At 42.7% G+C, this 23,170-nt stretch overlaps 1 protein-coding gene across 3 annotated transcripts; it reads left to right on the top strand.

Moving 5' to 3' along the window:
• On the top strand, nt 1–23,032 carry KDM5C (lysine demethylase 5C). Of its 3 annotated transcripts, XM_081966067.1 has the most exons (28): nt 1–862; nt 3,283–3,360; nt 4,520–4,642; nt 4,898–5,068; nt 5,355–5,489; nt 8,594–8,662; nt 9,101–9,224; nt 9,311–9,492; nt 9,875–10,033; nt 10,265–10,384; nt 10,722–10,880; nt 10,987–11,168; nt 12,065–12,227; nt 12,316–12,435; nt 12,634–12,828; nt 12,917–13,098; nt 15,089–15,213; nt 15,612–15,759; nt 16,054–16,150; nt 16,277–16,635; nt 16,765–16,903; nt 16,995–17,174; nt 17,267–17,407; nt 17,716–18,252; nt 19,919–19,976; nt 20,237–20,436; nt 21,867–22,070; nt 22,182–23,032. In XM_081966067.1, the coding sequence occupies exons 1-28, from the start codon at nt 317–319 to the stop codon at nt 22,188–22,190; spliced, it is 4,905 nt and encodes a 1,634-aa protein (XP_081822193.1). In that variant the 5' UTR covers nt 1–316; the 3' UTR covers nt 22,191–23,032. The 3 variants fall into 3 exon arrangements, with proteins under 3 accessions (XP_081822193.1, XP_081822194.1, XP_081822195.1); XM_081966068.1 differs by lacking the exon at nt 8,594–8,662 and having other exon boundaries at nt 2–862; XM_081966069.1 differs by lacking the exon at nt 8,594–8,662 and having other exon boundaries at nt 3–862; nt 5,358–5,489.
• The last annotated feature ends 138 nt before the right edge of the window (nt 23,033–23,170 follow it).

Below are 23,170 nucleotides of genomic sequence, written 5' to 3'. Positions count from 1 at the left end.
TTGATGAGCAGCGGCTGTGGAGGATATTGAGAAAGTCCAAAATGGCGGTGGCTGCCAGGTCGAGAGGACCCGGCAGGCCTTGAATTCAGGGAGGGGAGAGAACGAGAGGGACTTCAGGCCCGGAAAAGTGCCGGGAGATCCCAGAGAGGAGGAGGGGCAGAGCCGAGACACCCAGCACCGGGGGAGAAAAGCTCCGGCTGAGCGGCCTACTTCCCCCGCCCGCCAGGCCCTGTGGTCGAGCGAGGAGGAGGAGGAGGAGGGGCCGGGCATGGCCCCCTGAGGGGCCTCCCTGAGAGCAAAGGAGCCGGTGGAGGGTATGGAGTCCAGAGAGGAGCCGGCGGAGCAGACCGAAGGGTCGGATCAAGGGGCCTGGGGAGAGAAGGCCCCCCTGGGGGATCAGGGTAACTGGGTGTCCCGTGGGGAGAAGGGGGAGAGGGGAAGCCGGGGCCTGAGGGGCGAACGGGGCCTTTCAGGGGAGAGGAGAGACCATGGGGACTGGGCAGAGCGCGGCTCCAGGATGGAGAAGAGCGAACGGATTGTGAAGGGTGAGCGGGCTCCCCGGAGTGACAAGGCCGAACAGGGCGATGGAGCTCCTCGGGCTGATCGGATCCTCCGGCCGCCTCGAGCGTCAGAGCAGGCGGAGCGCGGCTTGTGGAGCGCCGAGCCAGGCGAGTGGATGGAGCGTGGCCCGTCCTGGGCTGGAGACCCCGACCCCCTCTTGCCTCCCGAGGACTTCTTGCCACCCCCCGAGTGTCCTGTCTTTGAGCCCAGCTGGGCCGAATTCAGCGATCCGCTGGGCTACATTGCCAAGATCCGACCCATCGCAGAAAAAAGTGGCATCTGCAAGATCCGCCCTCCCGCCGTAAGTACCAGCCAAGGCTGTTGGGTTTGGGGAGAAAGTGTCAGTGGGAGAGCACAAGCAGGATTTGGGGGTTAGCGTAAGTGATTCACAGGTACTTAGAGCTGGTGATGTTAGTGTCTTTTTTTTTAAAAGAGATGTCTCTTCCGGTAACTATAATGAATTGGATGGAAGGAAATACATTGGAGAGCTTGTGTGCCAGGATGAGGGCTACAGACTTGAACCAGTGTGTCTTTAGATGGGAAAGAGTTCTTGCGAGCATTTGTTACTGGAGACAGTCATGGTATTGAGTTGAGTTGACTGATACAAATGCAGTGTTTCTGAGGAAGAATAAGACTATTGTGATGCCTTAAAAAGAAATAACTGAACACAGGCCTGGTTCAACGATAAAATAGAGTGGGTGGTTAGAGAAGTTACATGGCAGGCCCTGCTGACTCGAAGTTGTGATAGTTCAGTACATCCAAAGGGCACCAAGTTGGTAAAGTCTGTTTTATGGAATTGAATGAGGGTTGAATCATTTAGGTACCTCCCATGATGTAGTAGGACAAGTTGAATGTAGGTATTGAAAGCAAGTTGGTGTGATGCAAAAGTATAATTTGCGGTAGAGTCAACACTCAGATATAGATTTGAATGCATTATGGGAAGTAGCGTAAAACGTATACTACAGGGACTGGGTTTGTTTGGAATAGTTGGCATATAAGAGCTTTGTGTTTTGAACAGTCAAGTTCTATAGTTTTGTGCATGTAAATTGCTATATTTGTGATAATGGTGGTGCCTGTGTTGACATGTAGCTGTTACCATTTTGAACAGCTTGCTCTTTCACCAAGCTGGAAAACTTGTATGGGTTGTGTCCTATTTCTGTTATTTTCCCCTACATCTTACAGCTAGGCCTCAGGTGCAGGCAAAGGAAGAAAAGACCCCCCCCCCCTTCTAATTAACTATAGCAGGAAAGAGGTTTTCCAAGTCTATTCCTGCTGTACTTCTTAGGTCCATTTAATAATATTTTTGATTATTTCATAATAACAGATCACCTGACTGCCAGTTGCAGAGTCTTTGTCTGAGAAGGAACAAGAGAAAGACTAGGAAATATTTGAGGAACTTGGTTTTCTTTTGTACAGCTACAGTGCAGAAGATGCTGAAGCAGATCTCTTGCTCTCTGGTCCCAATTAAAAAAACACTTCTGCCAATCTTTTTAATCCTCATTGAGAAGTCATTGTGATATTTTTAATTAGAGCAGCAAAATATTAGCATCTGCTTACCCAATGCACATGGAGTGTTTAAATGAATCTTGCTTTTTTCTGTAGGCTGTAAATTATAGTTCAGGTTAGTCTGCAGCCTTCAAATCAAAAGTTTCTGTCACAATTCAGTTGGAGGAGAACCTGTCTTGCTGGTGTGAGTCTTTTAAGCATTTTAATGCTAAAGTATTACCCTGTTAGCAATATTTTGTTTCCCCCCCTTCTCTTGAAAGTTCTAGAATGACTTGTTTAGCATTTCCTAATTTATTTTGATTTGCATGGTGAATTTACTTCAGTGTGTCTAACAAAAGGGAATATAATTGTCATATTTGATCTTTTGATGTACAATTTAGCACCATGTGAAAATCCTCTTGAATTGAGAAGCCAAGGCGTTTCCAACTTGATCACCCACTTTAGTACAAACTAATACATATTTCTCTAAAAATACAAGAAAGAATATACATTCATGAAGTTCACCAGGCCTATCTGTGATTCCAACTTCTAGAAATCAAAATTTTGCATAGTCAATTTGACTCCTTTCTGGTAAAATTTATTTTGAGACTATGTAGTGTTTCTCACAAATGGACAAATAACATTTGCTTCAGTGGCTTTTCTGTGTCTTGCAGTCTCCAACAGTTATTGATGATAGTTATTCCATCTTTGAAGTGACTCCTTTGTACCAGGACAGTAGATTTTGAATGTCTAATGCCTTGGGATATAATATTTTAGATTGTTTGAAGGAACATCAGAGTTATCCTTTCCTTTTTCTCAGGCTACCTGTATATAAACAGTAAAGATGAATGCTTTGCCTTAGTGTGCTCATGTTTTATTAGGTGTTCACTATGTTTCCTTCAAATGTCGGTTTTACCTACTTAAGTCTCTGTCTCTCTTCAGTACTGAATATCGCATTCAGTAGGTTTGCTTCATTGCAAAATTAAAAGCTTTCATTATGTCAGGTTTGTCCTGTGGTAATTTGTATAATCAACACTTGTGCTTATATTCTGTTAGCTGTGAATTTGAATTCTGATTCTCTAGGGCTGCCTTCAGACGGAGGGTAGATTTTTGTTTTAATTCTTAGACATGGTATATATGTATTAGAAAAAGTGTTGGTTCTCTTGGCCGGTAAACAGACTTCAAAATGCATGATGCTGGGGTTATAATTATGTTGCCTTTCTGTTTCTTCCTCAGGACTGGCAACCTCCCTTTGCTGTGGAAGTGGACAACTTCCGGTTTACTCCACGGATACAGAGGCTCAATGAATTAGAGGTGAGTCCTTTGCAGAATTGATAGAATTGTAATGTAGTGCCATTCATATTTCTTTACATTGAACAGGATAATTCAAAAATAAACCATTTTACAAGAGAAGATACTAGGAGCTACCAATAAATAATAAATGTAAAAATATAGTGGTATATAATTAAAAAAATAAAACGCATTTGTTTTAAACAACTGTTGTCCAGTGGTCGTATTGGACTGCCATTGAAAGAATTGACTTCAAAAATTGTGTCAGGTTGCCTGTTTATACAAGCATAAATAAATGGTTTCGTGATTTATTTCAAAGTAGTTCTCAGGATTGAAATGAGGGGTCCTTGATGCTCTCTGAGTTTGGCTGTTTTCTTGCAGACATATCATTATATAAACTAGGTAATATCATCTGTTCTGGACACTTATCTAATACTGATGATGTTACCTACTTTAGGTAATGAAATGTCTGCAAGAAAACAGCGAAGCTCAGAGAGCACCAAGGACCCTCTCATGTGTTTAATTATCCAGGTTTTTATATTTTTGACTGGATTTTTTGCAAAACGAACCTTTTGACTTGCATTTATATGAAATGAGTGTGTGTATCTTAGTACTCTTAAATAAATTTGCATCCCCATGAATAACCGTTTTCTGTTAAAATGATAATGAGGAAGCTCGGCAGGATCATTTTACAATGAATGTATTCCTATGTTTTTGATTAATTTCCTACCTTCCTCAAGGCAGTATACCTTGTAATCCTTTTCTCCAATTTTATCCTCACAATATTATCCTTTTAAAGTATGTTAGACCAGGGGTCCACAACCCCCAGGCTGCGACCCACTTCCAGGCTGTGGCTGCAGCTGGGCTGCAGGCTAGTACACATGTGAGTGCGCAGCTCGACTTGCCTGCATGTGTATGTGCGTGCTGACTTGGCACAGCCTGGTTCCCCTGTTCCCGCCCCCCACTGGGTCTCTGGGATAAATAACCTGTAGCTGTATAAGCGCCTGTTACAGGAAATCTCCCAGGTCCCAAACCCATTCAGTGTGTGAATATATGCTGTTTACGTCATTAAAAAATTGGTGTTGCGGGTATGAAGATATATTTGAAAGATGCACGATTAAATAGAAAGCCGTTGTACGTTATTGGCTTGAGAAAGGCTAACTTCAATTTATTCCATTACCAGGCACAGACCAGGGTAAAACTGAACTATCTAGACCAGATCGCAAAGTTCTGGGAAATTCAAGGTTCTGCACTGAAAATTCCCAATGTAGAGAGACGTATCCTTGATTTGTACAGCTTGAGTAAAGTAAGTAAATAATTGCATTCTTCCCAAAAAGAATTTTAGAAAAAGTTACATTTTTGTATTCAACCTAATGGGGTTAATTACTGACACCTGCAGATTCAGTGAAGATTCATCTCTGCCATTGATGGATCTTCATAAGTTGTTGGTCTTAGTTTGGAATTGGCATTAAGGAAAATCAAGTACCTGATTTAAATAGGTATATGTTTATGTGATTGCAAGCTGATAGTTTGTAGTTTTTCAATATTCCTGTATTTTTAGATTGTGATGGAAGAGGGTGGATATGAAGCCATTTGCAAGGATCGCCGGTGGGCACGGGTGGCCCAGCGACTTTCTTATCCATCAGGAAAGAATATTGGTTCCCTCCTTCGTTCCCACTATGAGCGTATTATCTACCCATATGAAATGTACCAGTCTGGTGCTAATCTGGTGGTGAGTATTTGGTCCCAGAGTATAAAGTTCTGTAATTTAATTTCGTATTACATTTCTTCCACAGATGTAGTAGATGAGTACAAGAAAACCTACCCAGGGAAGAAAATAGCTTGCTAGGGAAGATGGCAGGGGCTCATGCCTAGCCAAGAAAATCATATCTAAACTCGTCATGCTTTTGTTCTGCCACGGGATAGTTGGGTTAGGCCCTTGCTTTTTAATCCCTAGTGATGAGCAACAGGAGCAGTGAAAAGCTTTATTCAGTCTTAATGCTATTCCTTTCTCCCAGCAGTGCAATACTCACCCGTTTGATAATGAAGAGAAAGACAAAGAGTATAAGCCTCATAGCATCCCATTGCGCCAATCCGTGCAACCTTCCAAATTCAACAGCTATGGGCGGCGGGCCAAGCGACTGCAGCAGGAGGTGAGTGTCTCACACACCTTCGACCCTAATTACAATTTTGTTTTTGGTTGGACCAGTTCATAATTCCGAGGGCAATTGTACACACCCTGTGCTCTGACTCAGTGGAAAGCATTATTTTTTCTCAGGTTTGGGATAGAACCATTTAAATGTCAAAGAAGTTTCATCCTACTAGAATGTTAATTATTGGGCCACATGTATGCAACCCCTGGCCCCCAGGAGCAGATATTATATCCCCCTCCTCATTTTTAGAAACTGGCTTCCGGGAATCTTTTTTTGTTCCCCCAAGTTGTGATTTTAAATGCAACAGGATAGTTTTTAAATATATAAGGTATAATAATTCTAAATATATTTTATGTAATTTGTCCCATAGTTTAGTATGATCTGCTCGCTCCCTGAAATTATCTGAGGAGATTTGCATAGCATTCATCTTTTCTGTCATGGTGACCTGGGGTTTAAGCTCAAATGGTGTAGCTCTCCAACTATTTTTCAAAAATAAATTTTACTCTGTATTACAATTAAAAAGATAAAAATGAATATCAACCAAAAATAAAACAATAATAAGAAAAAATAGAAAATAGAGGGACAAAAAAAGAAAAGTAGAAAAAATATATAATAAAGAGATGAATAAAGATGATTATCCCTTTTATGATGACAAGCATAAACAATTTTGATAACTTATCATCTTCTCTTAAAATATAACAATGGTCTCTTCCATATCTTTAATCTGTAAGCAAATATTTAAAACCATACCTATTTTAACCCTAATCAGATAACCAGCTTTATATTCTTTCCTGTTACTGTTAACAATCTTAATCCTCAGTTCCCTTAAACAGTGTCCTAGAACTTGATTTCTTCTAATTTTTTCTTTGTCCCTTCTCACAAAATTTTTCAGAACTTTAACAAAACTTACTTTTGTAAATTCAACATAAAAAATTCATCTAGATTACTTTTTTGGTTAGTTAAGACATCAGTCAGTTTCATTTGTATATCCAGTGTAGCATTTCCTTCCACATTATTACTTTAGCTCATCCTTCTTAAAATTAACTTCTGGATCCCTTATTCACAAGTATCTTGCAATACAAATTAAGCTAAGATGAGATTAAATAATGAATAAGATTGTATATTTTAATGTTGGTACAACATTATATTTGTTTGTACCCAGACGACACACTGGTTAATGGAAAATGGATTGTTTATTAAAAATAAAATAATATATATATAAAAGTATCTTCCAATGCATCCAGTGTTACTTTATTTTGCTCCATTCCATATTAGCAAGTCAAATTTAAGTGTTCTTTTCCTTTAATTGTAATCTTTAGTTCTCTTGTGTTTTCTCTAGTATCCAACCTTCAAAATTGTATCTTATCATATTTTTTTAAAATATTCAAAACAACAGCAAGTATGCGAACTTGGTGTCCTTTCAAAGGCACTAACCCTGAGTTGAGCAAGATGGCTATTCCCGTATCTTCTAAACCCATCAGAGCCTGCTGCCACGCAGTCTCCTTCGAAGCAGTAACTATCTGGAGTGCTTGTGGGCAATCCAAGGTCCTCTCCTTCAGTTTGCCATTTCTTCGCTGGAAGTCCACCACTCCAAATCTATAACGTGCTCACTATTGAATGGAAGACTAACCTCTTCATTGTTTTGTTTAAAAAGCATTTAAAACCAGTATCTTTCAATAGGTTTTTAATCGTTGAAGAATTAATACACACACATTCAATGTTTCTGGTTTTTACTTGTGTTTTGTTTGTTTGATTTTTCTTAATTACAAAGAAGCTTCAGCAGTCAATGATATAAACATCAAATGAATATAAATAATTCCATATTAAATGTAAATCAAACAAGATTTTGTCACATGTGGCACCTAGCATTTCTCTTCAGGATCAAATTGATCCTTCACAAACTTAAGTAATACTATGGTGGACAAAAGCTTGGAATGTGTAAAGGGTTTCTTTTTGTGTTTGTTTTTTGCATAATGGATGCTGCTTCCCCTTTCTTACTTGTATTTATGGTTTAAAATTTTAGTTGTAGGCCTTTTTGATTAGTTGTTATTCATCAAGTGTTTGGAGAATGTAAGACCTTATGGCTGTATCTGTATTTGTTTTTAAAGGAAAAAAGCACGACTATCAATTTTGATCAGTTTAAGGAAACATTGAATCTTGTAGTTATGTGGGTAAAAGTGTTTTGATAAAATTCAAGGATGCAGACATAGGCCTTCAAAGGTCAGATAAAGATACAGTCCTGCATTTTGTTTACATTTTTGCAAACAATTAGTAAGTGGTTTCCCAAGGTTTAGTAGAAGGTCAAGTCTCTTGCTAGGAATGTGCAGCTGGAGCTTAGTCTCAAACATGTATTTCCAGTAAAAGACTGAATGAGGGAAACATAATTCTTTTTCCTCATTAGAAAAAAACAAGTATGTATCTCATATGTACATCCTCACTATAAAATCTGAAACTTACCTATAGCCCCTGATTCCATCATTCCATACCCCAAGTCATGAAAGTGGATTAGAATCCCAATGTTTTCTACAAAAGCTTTTACTGAAAAGCTGACCAAATTCTATATTAAGTATCTGATTAATTTATGTTAAAGGGAGCAAAGACAATATGCAAAGTTATTTTTAAAGTTTTTCTTTGTTCCTGAATTCCCTCATGCTTCTGTTTTTCCTCTCTAAAATAGAAAATAAAAGTCATTGTGCTTTCTCTCCTTGTCTTTAAAATGTTGAATATTTCCTAAACCCCATGCATTCTGTAGTTATTGTAACGTTTCCATGTTAGCTCTCTTGTTGCAAAACATCATAATCCTTACACTTATACTTATACTTAATAATAATAATAATAGTAATAATAACAATAACAATTATTATTATTATTGTTATTATTATTGTTGTTGTTATTATTGCTATTGTTATTATTGTTATTATTATTCATGACATTTATATGCCACTCAATCCTTAGCAACTCTAGGCACTTAAGGGGACATGGTATCCTGCTTCTTCACTATGATCCAATAATGATTTCCCCTTTTATTTCTCTTGATGCCCTTTCTACTATTCCTGGAGCCTTGTTGATCCCCACACCCCACACATTTTGTCGCCCTCTTGCAGGAATCCGACTCATACCCTGAACCTGCGAGTTCCCCAGCTCTGTTACCCGAGCAAGCACATCAAGCATGGGTACTGTTCCTGTTCTGTCCATCTCTGCTGCCTCTCTTTCACTGCATTTATTTGTCCTGTTTCGTGGCTAGAAGTCCTCAGACTCCCTCCAGCAGGAAATGTGACTTAACTGTCTCAATGTGCACTGTTTTATTTCAGTGTGCAATGCATTCTAGGACAGTCTCACCTTGTTGCGGTATCCAGCCAGAGGCTTGCTCCAAAACAAGATGGCATTTCTGTCATAGGTGTTCATTCATGACCTCAACAGTGTCAATCATTAATCAATTGTCTTTCTGAAATCAGTTCTCCTTTTTCCGGGACTCAATTTATTCTTTGTTCTTTTTCCTCCCTCTGCTGCTGCTGCTGTTACTGCTGCTGCTTTCTGAGAATCTTTGGAACACGATTTTAAAATTCATGGCTTCATGTTGTCATTCTGTCCTAACTGTGCCTTTCTTGCAGCCAGAGCCAACAGAGGAGGACATTGAGAAGAACCCAGAATTGAAGAAGCTGCAGATTTATGGTGCTGGTCCTAAAATGCTGGGACTGGGGCTTGTAGCCAAGGACAAGAACATGCGCAAGAAAGGTGGGAGTGGAGGGCTAGCCCCACAATTAGGGAGCCAAAGGAGAAGTTTGCTCTCTTGGTTCTAAGTTTACGTCTTCTTAATATAGACAAGGAGATGCCTGAGTGCCCCCCAACAGTGATAGTGAAAGAGGAAGCTCCTGTTCCAGAGGTGAAGCTGGAACCCAGTGCACCCCGAGGCTATGCAAATATGAAAGAAGAGTTGAGGCACAGTCCAGAACCTTGCACCAAGATGACCATGCGCCTCCGTCGCAATCACAACACTCAGTTTGTAAGTTGTCACTTCAGTTAAGTTCTGGTCTGTCTCTCTGTTTTTGGAAAAAATTGTGCTCCCCCCCCCCAAAAAAAATCATTATCAGTAATATAGACTTGCCAGTGAAAATTATTAGCTGGTAATTGTGAGCTCTGTGATAACATTCATAGCCTTCTGCCTCCTTAAAAAAATGCATGAAAGGAAATAATAGTTCTACTGAATTTTTGCTTCTTGTCCTCCTTTGAAATAGTCATTGCCTGAAAAAAGAAATCATTGGGTATATTTAAAACCCCTTATTCGGAGTCAATACTTGAAGGCATCTCTCAAAAATATTGAACAAAACAATCTGTATTTGCTTTTGTGTGTAAAACAACATTTCTTATACTTGCTCCTCTTTTAGATTGAATCTTACGTTTGTCGGATATGTACACGGGGAGATGAGGATGATAAGCTGTTGTTATGTGACGGCTGTGATGACAACTATCACATCTTCTGCCTCTTGCCTCCTTTACCTGAGATTCCTAAAGGTGTCTGGAGATGTCCCAAATGTGTCATGGCGGTAAGGAAGCTTTATTTGCCCTTGACAAGCCCAGAGGAACATTCTTGCCTCACCAGATCATCTGGGTTCGAACTTGATCAGCTATAGAGAGATCCGAGAATGAGATTTGAGCTATTGATCACACCATTATTCAAAAGCATGACATGGGATCCATTTATTATAATATGGGTGGGCAAAAATATTTCCTTACTTGTGAATCCTCATTTCCCCTGTTTTTTTCCCCTTTCCCAGGAGTGTAAGCGTCCCCCAGAGGCTTTTGGCTTTGAGCAGGCCACTCGGGAATATACACTACAAAGCTTTGGCGAGATGGCTGATTCTTTCAAGGCCGACTACTTCAACATGCCAGTCCATGTGAGTTCTGCTTCTTTCACTGTGAACACAGACAAATAGTAGCAACCACGGTTTTATTTGCTGTGTTAATAACCCACCTTTCCTCCAGAGACTCCCAAGGTATTTACACACAACAATCTCTTCATTTGATCAGCAGTAGCCGTGCGAGGTGGGTGGGCTGACCGAAAGTGATAAATCAGTTCTGGTTAAGCGTGGACTGGAATCTGGATCTTCTTTTGTTCTTAACCTCCACCGTTCATCCCATTCTTGGCAATTTCATCATGCGTGTTTCTAGTATCCTGTAACTGAAGATCTAGAGTCCCTAGTCCTGACAAGCCTCTCCTACTTCCTTCCCCAGATGGTGCCAACAGAACTTGTAGAAAAGGAGTTCTGGCGCTTGGTGAATAGCATTGAGGAAGATGTGACGGTGGAATATGGGGCTGACATTCATTCCAAAGAATTTGGAAGTGGTTTCCCCATCAATGATGGCAAAAGGCAGCTCTCTCCAGAGGAAGAAGTATGTCCCCTTTGTAAGGCAGAGGCCTCCCTTTCCCCGCGTTTGGACCTTCTTGTTCTGCCCCTCAAGGCCCACCTTCTTTCTTACCCTTTGCCTTGCCTTGCAGGAGTATGCAGCCAGCGGCTGGAACCTCAATGTGATGCCAGTGCTGAAGCAGTCGGTGTTGTGCCACATCAATGCTGATATTTCAGGCATGAAGGTCCCGTGGCTCTACGTGGGCATGGTGTTCTCTGCTTTCTGCTGGCACATTGAGGATCACTGGAGTTACTCTATTAACTACCTCCACTGGTGAGGCTTCAGGAGGGAGGGAAACAAAGCTGCCATCTAGAGCAGCTTTTTGATAGTGAAGTACCGGTAGTCCTCGACTTAATAACTGTTCATTTAGTGACCAAAGTTATGACAGCACTGGAAAAAGTGACATGATAGATGTTCATACTTAGCGACCATTGCAGCATCTCCATAGTCACATGATAAAAATTCAAATTCTGGGCAATTGGCTCATATGTATGACTGTTGCAGGGTCCCCTGGATCATGTGATCCCCTTTTGCGACCATCTGACAAGCAAAGTCAATGGGGAAGCCAGATTCACTTAACAGTCACGTTACTAGCTCAATAACTGTAGTGATTTACTTAAGTGTTAACAGAAGGAAAGTCATAAAACGGGGCAAAGCTCATTTGACAACTGTCTTGCTTAACAACAGGCATTTTGGGCTCAATTGTTGTACGTTGAGGACTCCCTGTTGTGATAATGGTTTCCACGAATGAAAATAGCATAGCAGTTCTGATTAAAATAGTTACACTTCAAAACTGCAATTATTTTTTTTATTTGTACCAGAAAAGAATTGAAATGGAAGACTAATGAAGGAAAGATTGTATTTAAAGACATTTTGTATAGCTTTACATGATTGGACCTTTCAAAGTATTTGGCTCTTCAGCATCGCGTCTATATTTCTCAATGACCCTTATTGCATTCCCGTCATTTGGTAGCAAGCCCTTGAGACCTTTAAGTATGGCTCTGAATTGCAAAAAAAAATGCTCCCTTTTGATTTAATGGGATTGTAATTGAATTCTCCATTTAAAAAAAAAGTGTTAAGAAAGAACCATCCCATTATCTTCCTAGGACAGTGTTTCAGTTTTCTCTCCCTTTGTTGGACAGTATTCTCTGACAAGCTTATTTTTCTAGGGGTGAGCCTAAGACTTGGTATGGGGTCCCATCCTTTGCAGCTGAACATCTGGAAGATGTTATGAAGAAACTGACCCCAGAGCTTTTTGAGAGCCAGCCAGACCTGTTGCACCAGTTGGTGACACTCATGAACCCTAATACACTTATGGCTCATGGCGTCCCGGTGAGTCATCTTTACATGCTTGGGTGTACCTTTTTCTTCTTTAAGTATAGTCCCTGCTCTCACGGTTGCTCTTCTCTTGCATCGGTAGGTCGTCCGGACCAATCAGTGTGCTGGAGAGTTTGTAATTACCTTCCCTAGAGCTTATCACAGTGGCTTCAATCAGGGCTACAACTTTGCCGAAGCAGTTAACTTTTGCACTGCTGACTGGGTAAGTTTATAACCTGCAGGAATTTCTCATATTTGGTTGCATAGTTCTTTTAAAAGGCCACAGTGGTAACACAGAAGAGGAGTCAGGAACGGAGAATCAGGTTTGCAGTTCGTAGTTCTCAGCTATAAAAGTTGTGCATGGGTCCAAAATTCTTCATATACCTCTAGATTTCTTTTTCCCCCTCTGCCTCATGTTCAGCTGCCAGCTGGTCGCCAGTGCATTGAGCACTATCGGCGCCTTCGCCGTTACTGTGTCTTCTCTCATGAGGAGCTGATCTGCAAAATGGCTGCTTGCCCTGAAAAGTTGGACTTGAATTTGGCTGCTGCTGTACACAAGGAGATGTTTATCTTGGTCCAGGAGGAGCGTAAATTGCGAAAGGCTCTCCTTGACAAGGTGGGTTAAGATGGCAAGTGAACATTGTCTGAAGCCAGGATTAGTTGGGAATGATCAAGCCTCTCATCGATTTTCTCTGCTGTCCCAGGGAATCACTGAAGCAGAGCGAGAGGCGTTTGAGTTGCTTCCAGATGATGAGCGCCAATGTGACAAATGCAAGACAACCTGTTTTCTGTCAGCGCTGGCTTGCAATGATTGTCCAAATTGTCTTGTCTGCCTTTATCACATCAATGACCTCTGCAAGTGCCCGAGTAGCAGGCAGTACCTCAGGTGAGTAGAAACGTGGGCTATTTCACGATTGAGTCATGTTAAATTAAAATATAGTCACTTATTGGGTTAGGTTTACATGACTACCTTTCACTAAATGGTGACTTACAGTATGTAGGAGCATAAAAAAGGAACTAGAAAATGCAATGCAATACAATAAGTATAGAACGGAAAGGAGTACAACGACGGAATTAACTGAGATCCACCAGAACATATCTCATATAAGATCTAGAGATGGAGTTCTGGATTCTGGATGGAGTTCATCTGAACCATGGCGACGTTTTACAGGATAGGCACTGCAACAGAGAACACCTACCTGCTGGGTTCTATCAGGAGATACTGCTTCATAGAAGGGATCTGAACCTGCTGGATCTAATGGCCAAGCAAAGATAACTGGATTCCACAAATAACCCAGTCCTGTGCAATGAAGCCGGAAACGACTAGCATGCATGTGCAGGAAGAACCTTGATCTTTACCTATGCAGCGAAGGCTTCATCAGAGATGAACCAGTACCCTGAATTATGCTGAGTTTATGCTAGCAAGACAGTGCAGCTTGCAAACCTATGCTTCTACAAAGGCAGCGGCCCCCAACCTTTTGGGCACACCAGGGACGGTTCCGTGGAGATAAGTTTTTCCACGGACCGGAGGAGCTATGATTTCATGTGCTGCCTGCATCCCACGGATGGGACTTTGTTTGTTTGCACAACCCAGTTTCTGGCATGCCATAGCCCGGTGCCAGTCCATGGACTGGGGTGGGTGGGGGGTTGGGGACCCCTGAACTAAGATGTGCCATACCTATTTGCACAGCTGCACCTTTGACCATTTGCAGACTCCAGGTGATTTGCAGAGTCAAGCCTCATGTAGAATGCGGTGCAGTAACCCAAATATGAGTAGCCCAGGGCATGACTTGACCATGAGCCAGCCTCTCATTCCAGAAACGGGGGCAATTGATGTGTAAGAGGATTTATGCAAAAACCCTCCAGCCATGTCTGCCACCTCAGCAGGAGTTCTGGGATCCAAGAGGCCAATACATTGTGCAGTAGTAGTTCTTTTTTGAGGGAGTGTAACCCTATCCAGGACAAGAGGTAAAGAATCCCGAAGGTCAGGGGATTCTGAAACTCAACACCAGCAGCATTTGGCTTGGTTAAATTGAAAACTCTTTTCCCACTTCGGACCTCCACAACCTTCACCCACTGAGAAAGAAACTCAGTGGCATCAGCCTAGAAGGGAGCTGTCACTGAGCATTATTAGCATATTGATGATTTTTAACATGATCTTCCTTGTATATCGTGTCTCCCACCCCCAGTAGAATTCTGGGGCAGTTGTAGTCTTCAGCCATCAAGACCATGGCTAGACTCGGAGACCCTGAGCCTACAGGAGTCTCCTTTATTCATAATGGGCTAGTTAAAGAGAACCATCCTCCTTAATCAAGTTGGTCCAGAATAATTTGGGAAGGGCTGTCCTAATGGTTCTTTCATGTATCTTTATTTGAGAAAATTACAGGTAGTCCTCGATACACAAACCCAAGTGAGCCCAACATTTCTATTGCTAAGCGAGGCAGTAGTTGTGAGTTTTGCCCTATTTTATGATGCTTCCTACCATAGTTGTTAAGTGAATCACTGCACTTGTTAAGTTAGGAATGCGGTGGTCATGTGAATCGGGCTTCTCCATTGACTGGTAGTCAGGGGATTGCAAAAGGGGATCACATGATCCCAGGACACTGCAACTGTCATAAATATGAATCAATTGCCAAGTGTCTGAATTTTGATCACATGACCTTTCGGATGCTACAGTGGTCGTAAATGTGAAAAATAGTCATGTCCCATTTTTTGGGTGTCGTTATAACTTTGAATGGTCACTAAATGGAACTGTCGTATACCTGTGTAGTTTAATGCAATATGAACCCAAGCGAATGTTGTGAAAAGGCATTGCTTGCGGGACCGACTGAAATACATTTGCCGTTTTTCTGCTCTGAATGTCCTTCCTCATTCAGGTATCGGTATACTCTGGATGAACTCCCAGCCATGTTACATAAATTGAAGGTCCGAGCTGAATGCTTTGACACCTGGGCCAACAAAGTTCGCATTGCTTTGGAAGTGGAAGATGGACGCAAAAGAAGTAGGTGGACCCTCCCTTGCGCTCCTTGATTCTGGGGACTTTTAAGAAGTCAATCCCTGAGGTCTTAGTGGAAGAAATGTACCTATCCCCCTTGAGGCCCTCTGTCACCGCTATCACATTTATTCAGGCATGTTGTGTGGAGAACCTGAATCCTTAATTGGATTATAGATTTGGGAAAATGGGAGTGGAGATGGCAGCATTGAGTCCTAGAAAGGGGCTTCTGGATGAAAGGGAACTACTGAGTCTGGAATGGGAGGAATAATGAAGCCACTCAGGGCCAGATGACTGTCATTGATAAAACTCAAGAGCCTCACTTCTTCTGGGGAAGTTAAGAGTAGCCAGTATAGCTGGGCCAATGCGATGGGTCTGGAGGCCACAATGTTCTGTGCTTTTTACAGCCTTGGAGGAGTTGCGTGCCCTGGAATCGGAGGCACGTGAGAGGAACTTCCCTGAGAATGAACTTCTTCATCGGCTCAAAACCTGTCTGAGTGAAGCGGAGAAGTGTGTCTCAGAGGCCCTGGGTCTGATAAGTATCCAAGAAACAGAGTGAGTGCAGAGAGTCAGTTTTAAGTGGAATTGTATCGATAAGACAAGATTCCACGTAGAATCCTTTCACTCTGTTTAAATCATCCCATGAAGCCTTTCCCACCCACCCTTTTTTTTAAGACTACCTTTCTTGCTTTTTGTTTTCTGGTAGATAATTATACTTTTCGGGAAGTCTTTTCTCACATGTAATGGGTGTTCTCTTTATCTGTTTGGTACTTTCATGTCAAGCTGTTTTTGAGATTTATTTTCTGGAATTATAATGAAACGTTCCACTTTTTTCCTCCTTACTTACAGAGAGTCATCAGTCCATATGACAGTAGAGGAATTACGTGCCTTCCTAGAGCAGATGACAAACTTGCCCTGTGTCATGCACCAGATAAAGGAGGTCCAGGTGAGCAACAGAGAGTTATGGTATGATTATTGATGATCACAATAAAGGGAAGAATTAGTGCTGTGTCTGGGTGGCACACTGGTTGCACAAGTGGGCTGGCTGTGATTGCCGTGTGTCATTTTCCAGGACGTGCTGGAGAAGGTGGAAGCCTTCCAGGTGGAAGTTCAAGAGGCCCTACAAGATCTTTCAGGCAATTCCCCAGAGTTGCACAAGCTACTGGCAAAAGGAACACGGTTAGGGGTGGAGGTGCCAGAGATGGAGCTGCTAGAGAGGCAGGTGCAGCAGGCAGTCTGGCTGGAGGAGGTCAAGCAGACTCTGCGTTCACCCCAGGATAAGGTTGCTCTATCTGTCATGAGAGCACTCATCACCTCTGGCTGTGGAGTTGCCCCGAGTCCTGCTGTGGATAAGGCGATGGCCGAGTTGCAGGAGTTGCTCACGATTGCTGAGCGTTGGGAGGAAAAAGCGCAAATGTGCCTGGAGGCTAGGTAAGCTTCAGTCGTGGGGAGTCTGTGGCTCCTAGAAGAGGGTTCATAACGATTTAGCCAGACATCGCTTTGTAGAGATGCCCCGTGACAATTTATTTGACAATCTTGCCCATCCCTGATTTCTTGCAGGCAGAAGCATTCGACAGCTACCCTGGAGGCCATCATCAAGGAGGCAGAGAACATTCCAGTGCACTTACCCAATATCCTGTCACTCAAGGAGGCTCTATCTAAAGCACAGGCTTGGATTGCTGATGTGGAGGAGATCCAGGTGGGCTGTAGCCCTGGGCTGGGGGCAGTGGAACGTGAGCTTGCTGCTTCAACTCTAGAGTACTCTAGTCTGTGCTGTGTCCTCTTCACAGAATGGAGACCATTATCCCTGCCTGGATGACCTGGAGGGCCTCGTGGCTGTGGGTAGAGATTTGCCAGTGCACTTGGAGGAATTGCATCACTTGGAAGTACAAGTAGCTACTGCACATTCCTGGCGGGAAAAGGCTTCCAAGACCTTTCTCAAAAAGAACTCCTGTTACACGTTGCTTGAGGTTAGGGGGTGCTTTTTGAACTGCTAACGGTGGGGATTTAAAGCCTCACCTCAGAGGCAGAAAAGCTTCATTCTTCAATGTCTTTCTGTCAGGTGCTGTGCCCGTGTGCTGATGCTGACTCCGATAGCGTCAAACGCACTAAATGGCAGCGGGAGAAGGAGCCAGGCCTCTACAATTCTGACACAGAAAGACTGGGCCTCTCAGCACAGGACCTCAGGGACCCTGGCTCTGTTGTGAGTAGCTGCCTTAGGAAACGGGGTGTTGCTGTGACTAATACAGCGCAGGACTTTTTTTTATTGTTGGTTGTGCTATTCTAGCTTATCCATCTCAAGACGAAATGCTTTTAACCTGCTAAAACGGTCAAGCTGTAGGGACTGGTAAGGGCAGAATTCAGCTAAAAAATTTGCAAGAACTCTTTGTAAGGTTTTTAAAGGATTGAGGCAAAACTAAAAAATGCAAAACAAACCAGAGAAAAAGTAGTGTGTGCTTTGTTGGGTCAAAAGGGCCCAGAGAATCACAATCATTCATCTTATGCCGGCAGATCTTGGTCTTCAAAGAAGGTGAACAGAAGGAGAAAGCAGGGATTCTCCGCCTACGCCAGTCAAATACCCAGAAACCTGTGCCATCCATGCATAGTCCTTCTGGGATCCAGTACTGTGTGTGTTCCCAGCCTCCCAGCCCTGCTATGTTGCAGTGTGAACTATGTCAGGACTGGTTCCACACCACCTGTGCAGCTTGGCCTCGCCTGGGCAATCCCCGGCCTTCTCCGGCATGGTGGGAGTGGGAAGCAAAATTCCTGTGCCCTCTATGCCAGAGGTCCCGCCGGCCCCGCCTGGAGACAATCCTGGCTTTGCTGGTGGCTCTGCAGAAACTTCCTGTCCGGCTGCCCGAGGGAGAAGCCCTCCAATGCTTGACTGAGCGTGCCATTATGTGGCAGGACCGCGCTCGCCAGCTCCTAGGCTCCTCTGATGTAGTTACTGCCTTGGGACATTTAGCTGAGCTACGGCAGCGGCTGCTTGGGGACTCGGCCAAGGACGCAGGTGCACTCAAAGAGAGCAGCTGCAACGAACAAACAAAGGTGAGTGGAGGAGACGAGCTTTCTTCTGGCCTGGCTAGTCTTCACCGAGGGGAAGGGAAGGCAGGCACCAGGATTGCCGCACATGGAGGACAGAATTTGAGGCAGGGCCTTGCAACGTGAACCTTTCACAGAAGTTTGTCTGCTGTGTTTGGATTTTTTGAAATAATAATGAAAGAATCAGAGAGATTTGAAGCAACTACTCATTTCTTTTACAAAAGCATTTATTGTAGGGTAAGGAGGAGACTTTCTCTCACCACTCCTGCATTGTGCTTGTAATATAAAACATTGAGTATCTGTAAAGTCAAATAATTGGTTGAGTTATTTATTTGATTTCTATACAGGTAGTCCTCAACTTACAACAAACAGTTCCTTTAGAAACCGTTCGAAGTTATAACAGCATTGAAAAAAGTGCCTTAGTTTTAAGTTTTTCCCACTTACAACCATTGCAGCATCAAAATTCAGACACTTGTCAACTGACTCATACTTGTGACGGTTGCAGTGTCCCTGGCTCATGTGATCACCTGTTGCAAACTTCTGACAAGCAATGTCAGTGGGGAAGCCAGATTCACTTAACAATCATGTTACTATCTTAACAGTTGCAGTGATTCACTTAACATGTGGCAAGAAAGGTCATAAAAAGAGGCAAAACTCAATGGTCTCACTCAATTGTGGTTGTAAGTTGGAGACTACTTCTAACCGCCCATCTCAACAAGTTAGATGAGGTTATAAAGCCAATAAACATACACAGGCTCCCACAGACACACAGTCTTGTAATTATTCTGCCCTCACTGTGCTGGCCACATTATTCCATTCATAATAGAAATTGCTATTGGGAAAATCTCTCAAAATCCAGCACTTCCTGCTTCTCAAACTAAGTCCCCTCTATCTGGGGCTTGTAGGCATCTTGACCTCTGACCTTTTTAAAAAAAATAAGCTCCTTGCCTGCTAGTTTCTCAGAGCGCTGTTTATTCGATTCTGCTTTCTTTTAAACGCTCTTTCTTGACTCTTCCCCCTTAGTCTACAGTTCATATACTTAAACACTAGGACATTTTTCCTGCCTCCTCTCTGATCGATTAATTATATCTCATATTTTCTATGTATGCACAAGACCTGTATAGTACTCTTTTTATTTGCTCTCCATCACAGCAATCTTGTCAGGTAGATAGCACTAAGAATGTGCCTGGCATAGTCATCAAGGAATTTCTGGAACTAGAACCTGAAATTCTCTAGTCTAGCCTGACACCTTAAGTCTGAACTATCCGGACTCCCTTTTATTGTAATTTCTTAATCCCCAAATGTTTCTGTAGATCTTCAGACTTTTGAACCCTTAATTCATTTCCCAAGGTTATACAAAGTCTTGTGGCTTTGTCAGAATTTTATGTTTTTTCCTCCTCAGAGAAGCTTGGCTGCTCACTGTTTCATTTTTGAAGGAGCCGAATATTTCTTGTTGTCACAGCAGCTCTGTCTTGGAGATGTCGCTAATTAATACCATTAGATGTAATGCAGTAAATGTTTTTGTTATTCTGCATTAACAAAGCCACATGTATCTTGACAAGGGCCAGTGCCTCTGCCATTAGCTGAAGAGACAGCCTAGGTCCTGATAGGCCTGATGTGGAAATTGCATTTGTTGCTCAAAAAATCTCTTTTCTCACGCTTTTTCCCTCAGATTTCCTTAGAGAAAGGAGATGCCACAACTCCAGAGAAGAACAGCTCCTGTGCCTCAGGTACTGGTCTAGTAGAATCCTATATTATTAAGTCTTTAAGTAAGTAACTGGCCAGTTTTCTTTGCTTTCTTGAAAATACTGAGAGTTGAAATATGGACTTGGGTATTGTTCTTCTACCTCACCCTATCACTCTGGGTTGAGACTTGTCGTAACAGTTGTTTGTGCGAAGATAATTCCCTGTTCTTTGATATATATTTTTTTAAAAATAAGGAAGCTGGGCTGTTCCTTTACCCCGGGGTACTTTTGTGCTTCTCTTGCAGACTTGGAGATGCTTTGTTCTTACCTGCCCCAGTTGCAAGGCCCTGTCCTAGAACTGGCAGATGCCGTCCGTCTACCTTTGGAAGAGCTGCTAATGGAAGGGGATCTTCTCGAAGTGACGCTAGACGAGAGTCAGAGCATTTGGCGCTTGCTACAGGCTGCTTGCGCTCCCCAGCTCCACAAATTCCAGCAACTACTGGATGTGAGTGTCATTCTGACAGTCAGCAAATACTCCGAGCTGTTCTCGTTTGTGTGGGTTTCCAGGTCTTCTTTGTGAAGGCGTGATGGCTGCCTCTAATAAAAAGGCTAGTAGAGCATTTTTAGCCACAAAATTTGCCATTTTTGTTAGTATCTCAGAAGCTGAGTCAGATTTTAAGATTCTTTGGAAGTTGGTATCACACAGGAAAGGTAAATGCGTGTGCTGCTTTCCCGCAAAGTGGCGGTGAACTACAGAAATGAAAATGTTTTTTTTTTCCCTTTTCCTTTGTGATGGCTTTATAATAAGAGACAGAGGTACAAGCCAGGAAATGTAAATGCAGATTTTGTTTTTACATCACTTACGTGATGCTGAAATCATTTGATTCCAAAATTTATATTATCTTTATGGAAGACTTGGTGAAAGTTTGTTGAAATATACAAGATGAAAAGGGATGGTTCCTATGCTAATAGCTAATGTGAAGCAACTCATTTCTTAGGGATCTTTCAAAACTTGGAATTTTTAAAGCCCCCCCCCCCCCCCCCCCATTTTTCAGTAATTGCAGCAGTTGTTAACTTTTGAATGTCAAAGAAAAACAAAATTGCAGCATTCCCTTTGCTTTTTTTAACTGTACAAGTAGCCCTCGACTTTACTGACCGTTCAAAGTTACAGTAGCACTGAAAAAAGTGGCTTAAGGCTGTTTTTTTCACTTACAACCATTGCAGCATCCCCATGATTACGCGATCAAATTTACGTGATCAACATTCAGACACTGGGCGAGTCATATGTATTTAGGACTGTTGGAATGTCCCGGGATCATGTCATTCCCTTTTGCGACCTTCTGACAAGCAATAGGGAAGCCAGATTCACTTAACAACCCTGTGACTAACTTAACTGCAGTGATTCGCTTAACAACTGTGGAAGAAAGATCATAAAATGGGACAAAACTCATTTAACAACTGTCTTGCTTAGCAGCATAATTTTTGGGTTCAATTGTGGTTGTAAGTCAAGGACTACTTTATTCCACATCAAGCATTTTTTCCGTACTTAGGATCTGTGTCTATGTATGGTCACAGATTTTTGTTGTGTTCTTATACAGAGGGGAATACTAAATCCTTCAGTAAATGAGGGTGGAAAATTGGAAGATGGGAAATGGGCCAAGGTTCTTCTGGTGATAGAAGCTTTCTTTTTTCAGCATTTTGTGATGGGGGTGGGGGTTTGCATCTTCAATATACTTCTCTTATTCAACAACTGCAACTATGATGGTCAGAAATATGTAATTACTGCAAAAAAAAACCCTCCTGAGTATGTAATTATACCTTTTAGCCACATTATTGTGTTTATAAAATACAACCACATGACGCCACATATATATATATATATATATTATAAGAGTGGGCCTAGTTTTCAGTTTCTGCGTTCTTGTCTTTTTCCAGCTGGAGCAAGTAGAGCGGCGTGTCACACGTGGGCGAGGCCGAGACTCAGAGCGGCGACGGAAACGCAAGGCAGAGCGTGGTGATTGCCCAGCCCTGCCTAAGGAGGAATTAGAGCCAAAGAAGATCCGGGCAGCAGACCCAGCGCTGTCCCAAGGTGGCGCTCCCCCTGCAGCAGGCACAGACTGCAGCCACAATGGAGTTGGAGTAAGTGAAGAAGAAGGATGCCACCAAGTTGTCTAGGGGTGTTTGCAGGGCAGGTAGGGCTTTTTGTAACGGGCTGACTAGTTCCTAACATGTAATAATTGTCTTCCCTAGCAGTTGTGACGGCTAGAAGATGCCTGGATTTCTCCTTCCTGGACTCTACTGCACTGTAAGGGACTCTGGCAGCCCCAGGTCACTCAGTTGGCTTGACTAGCACTCTGCATGGGGAGGCACCCAGCCCTAGAAGTTGCGGCTGCATCTCCCCCCACCCCCAGGACTTGGCACTGGCCCTGCATCAGACTATTTTTCAGATGATGTAATATTTTATTTTCTTTTTCCTCCTTTTGTATTGTCAATACTGCGGAAAGGGGAGGCATTGCAGGGGTCACCAACAAGCAGGGCCCGTGTTCTCTTTGGCAGAAGCAACTGAGGGCACCACTGCGTTGCTGCTGTAAGGACCGAAGCCTTGCAGAGATCCCAGCACGGGTGGTAGAATGTGCTGGGACAGTGCCCAGCTCCTCGCTTCAGGCAGTGAAAGGACTTGGGGCCTTTACTGAGAGGAGTGTCCTCCTTTTTGTACCAGCATTCCCTGGTTCCTGCAGGGAGAGCACCTCCTGTTGCACAGAGGGACAGCTCTCCCTAGACACCCCTATCCTCCTCCTGGTACCTGTTGGGTTTTATAGGAATTGTGGTAACCATTTTATTCTCTAGGGTGGTGGAAAAGGCAAGGAATATTTTAGTTCCACTCCAGCCACTACTACACCCTCATCGTCCCACCACCAAATCATGGGCCCCATACTGCCTCAGGCACCGACACTAAAAACCTTTTGTCTTTCTCTTTTTAGTGTTTTCCTTTATTTTCTCCAGCAGAGAAGGGTGGGATGTTGGGGGTAGGGAGGGGTGTGTTATTTTATTGTATTATGATTTTTTTTATTATTATTAAACTTTGGAGGTTAACAAATTTACTTGGATCTTGGGATAAAGACGACCTGGTCAGTTAGAATTGCTGGTGGCAGTTGTGAGCATGCCCAGTTTCACACAGCATATTGTCAGTACTGTAGCTTGTTTTCTAATTTCCTACTATGTAGGAGCATGACCATAGA

Source organism: Natrix helvetica, assembly GCF_964273705.1.
Source record: "Natrix helvetica genome assembly, chromosome: 1".
NCBI lineage: Eukaryota > Metazoa > Chordata > Lepidosauria > Squamata > Natricidae > Natrix > Natrix helvetica.
This window is presented reverse-complemented; position numbering and strand designations above follow the sequence as displayed.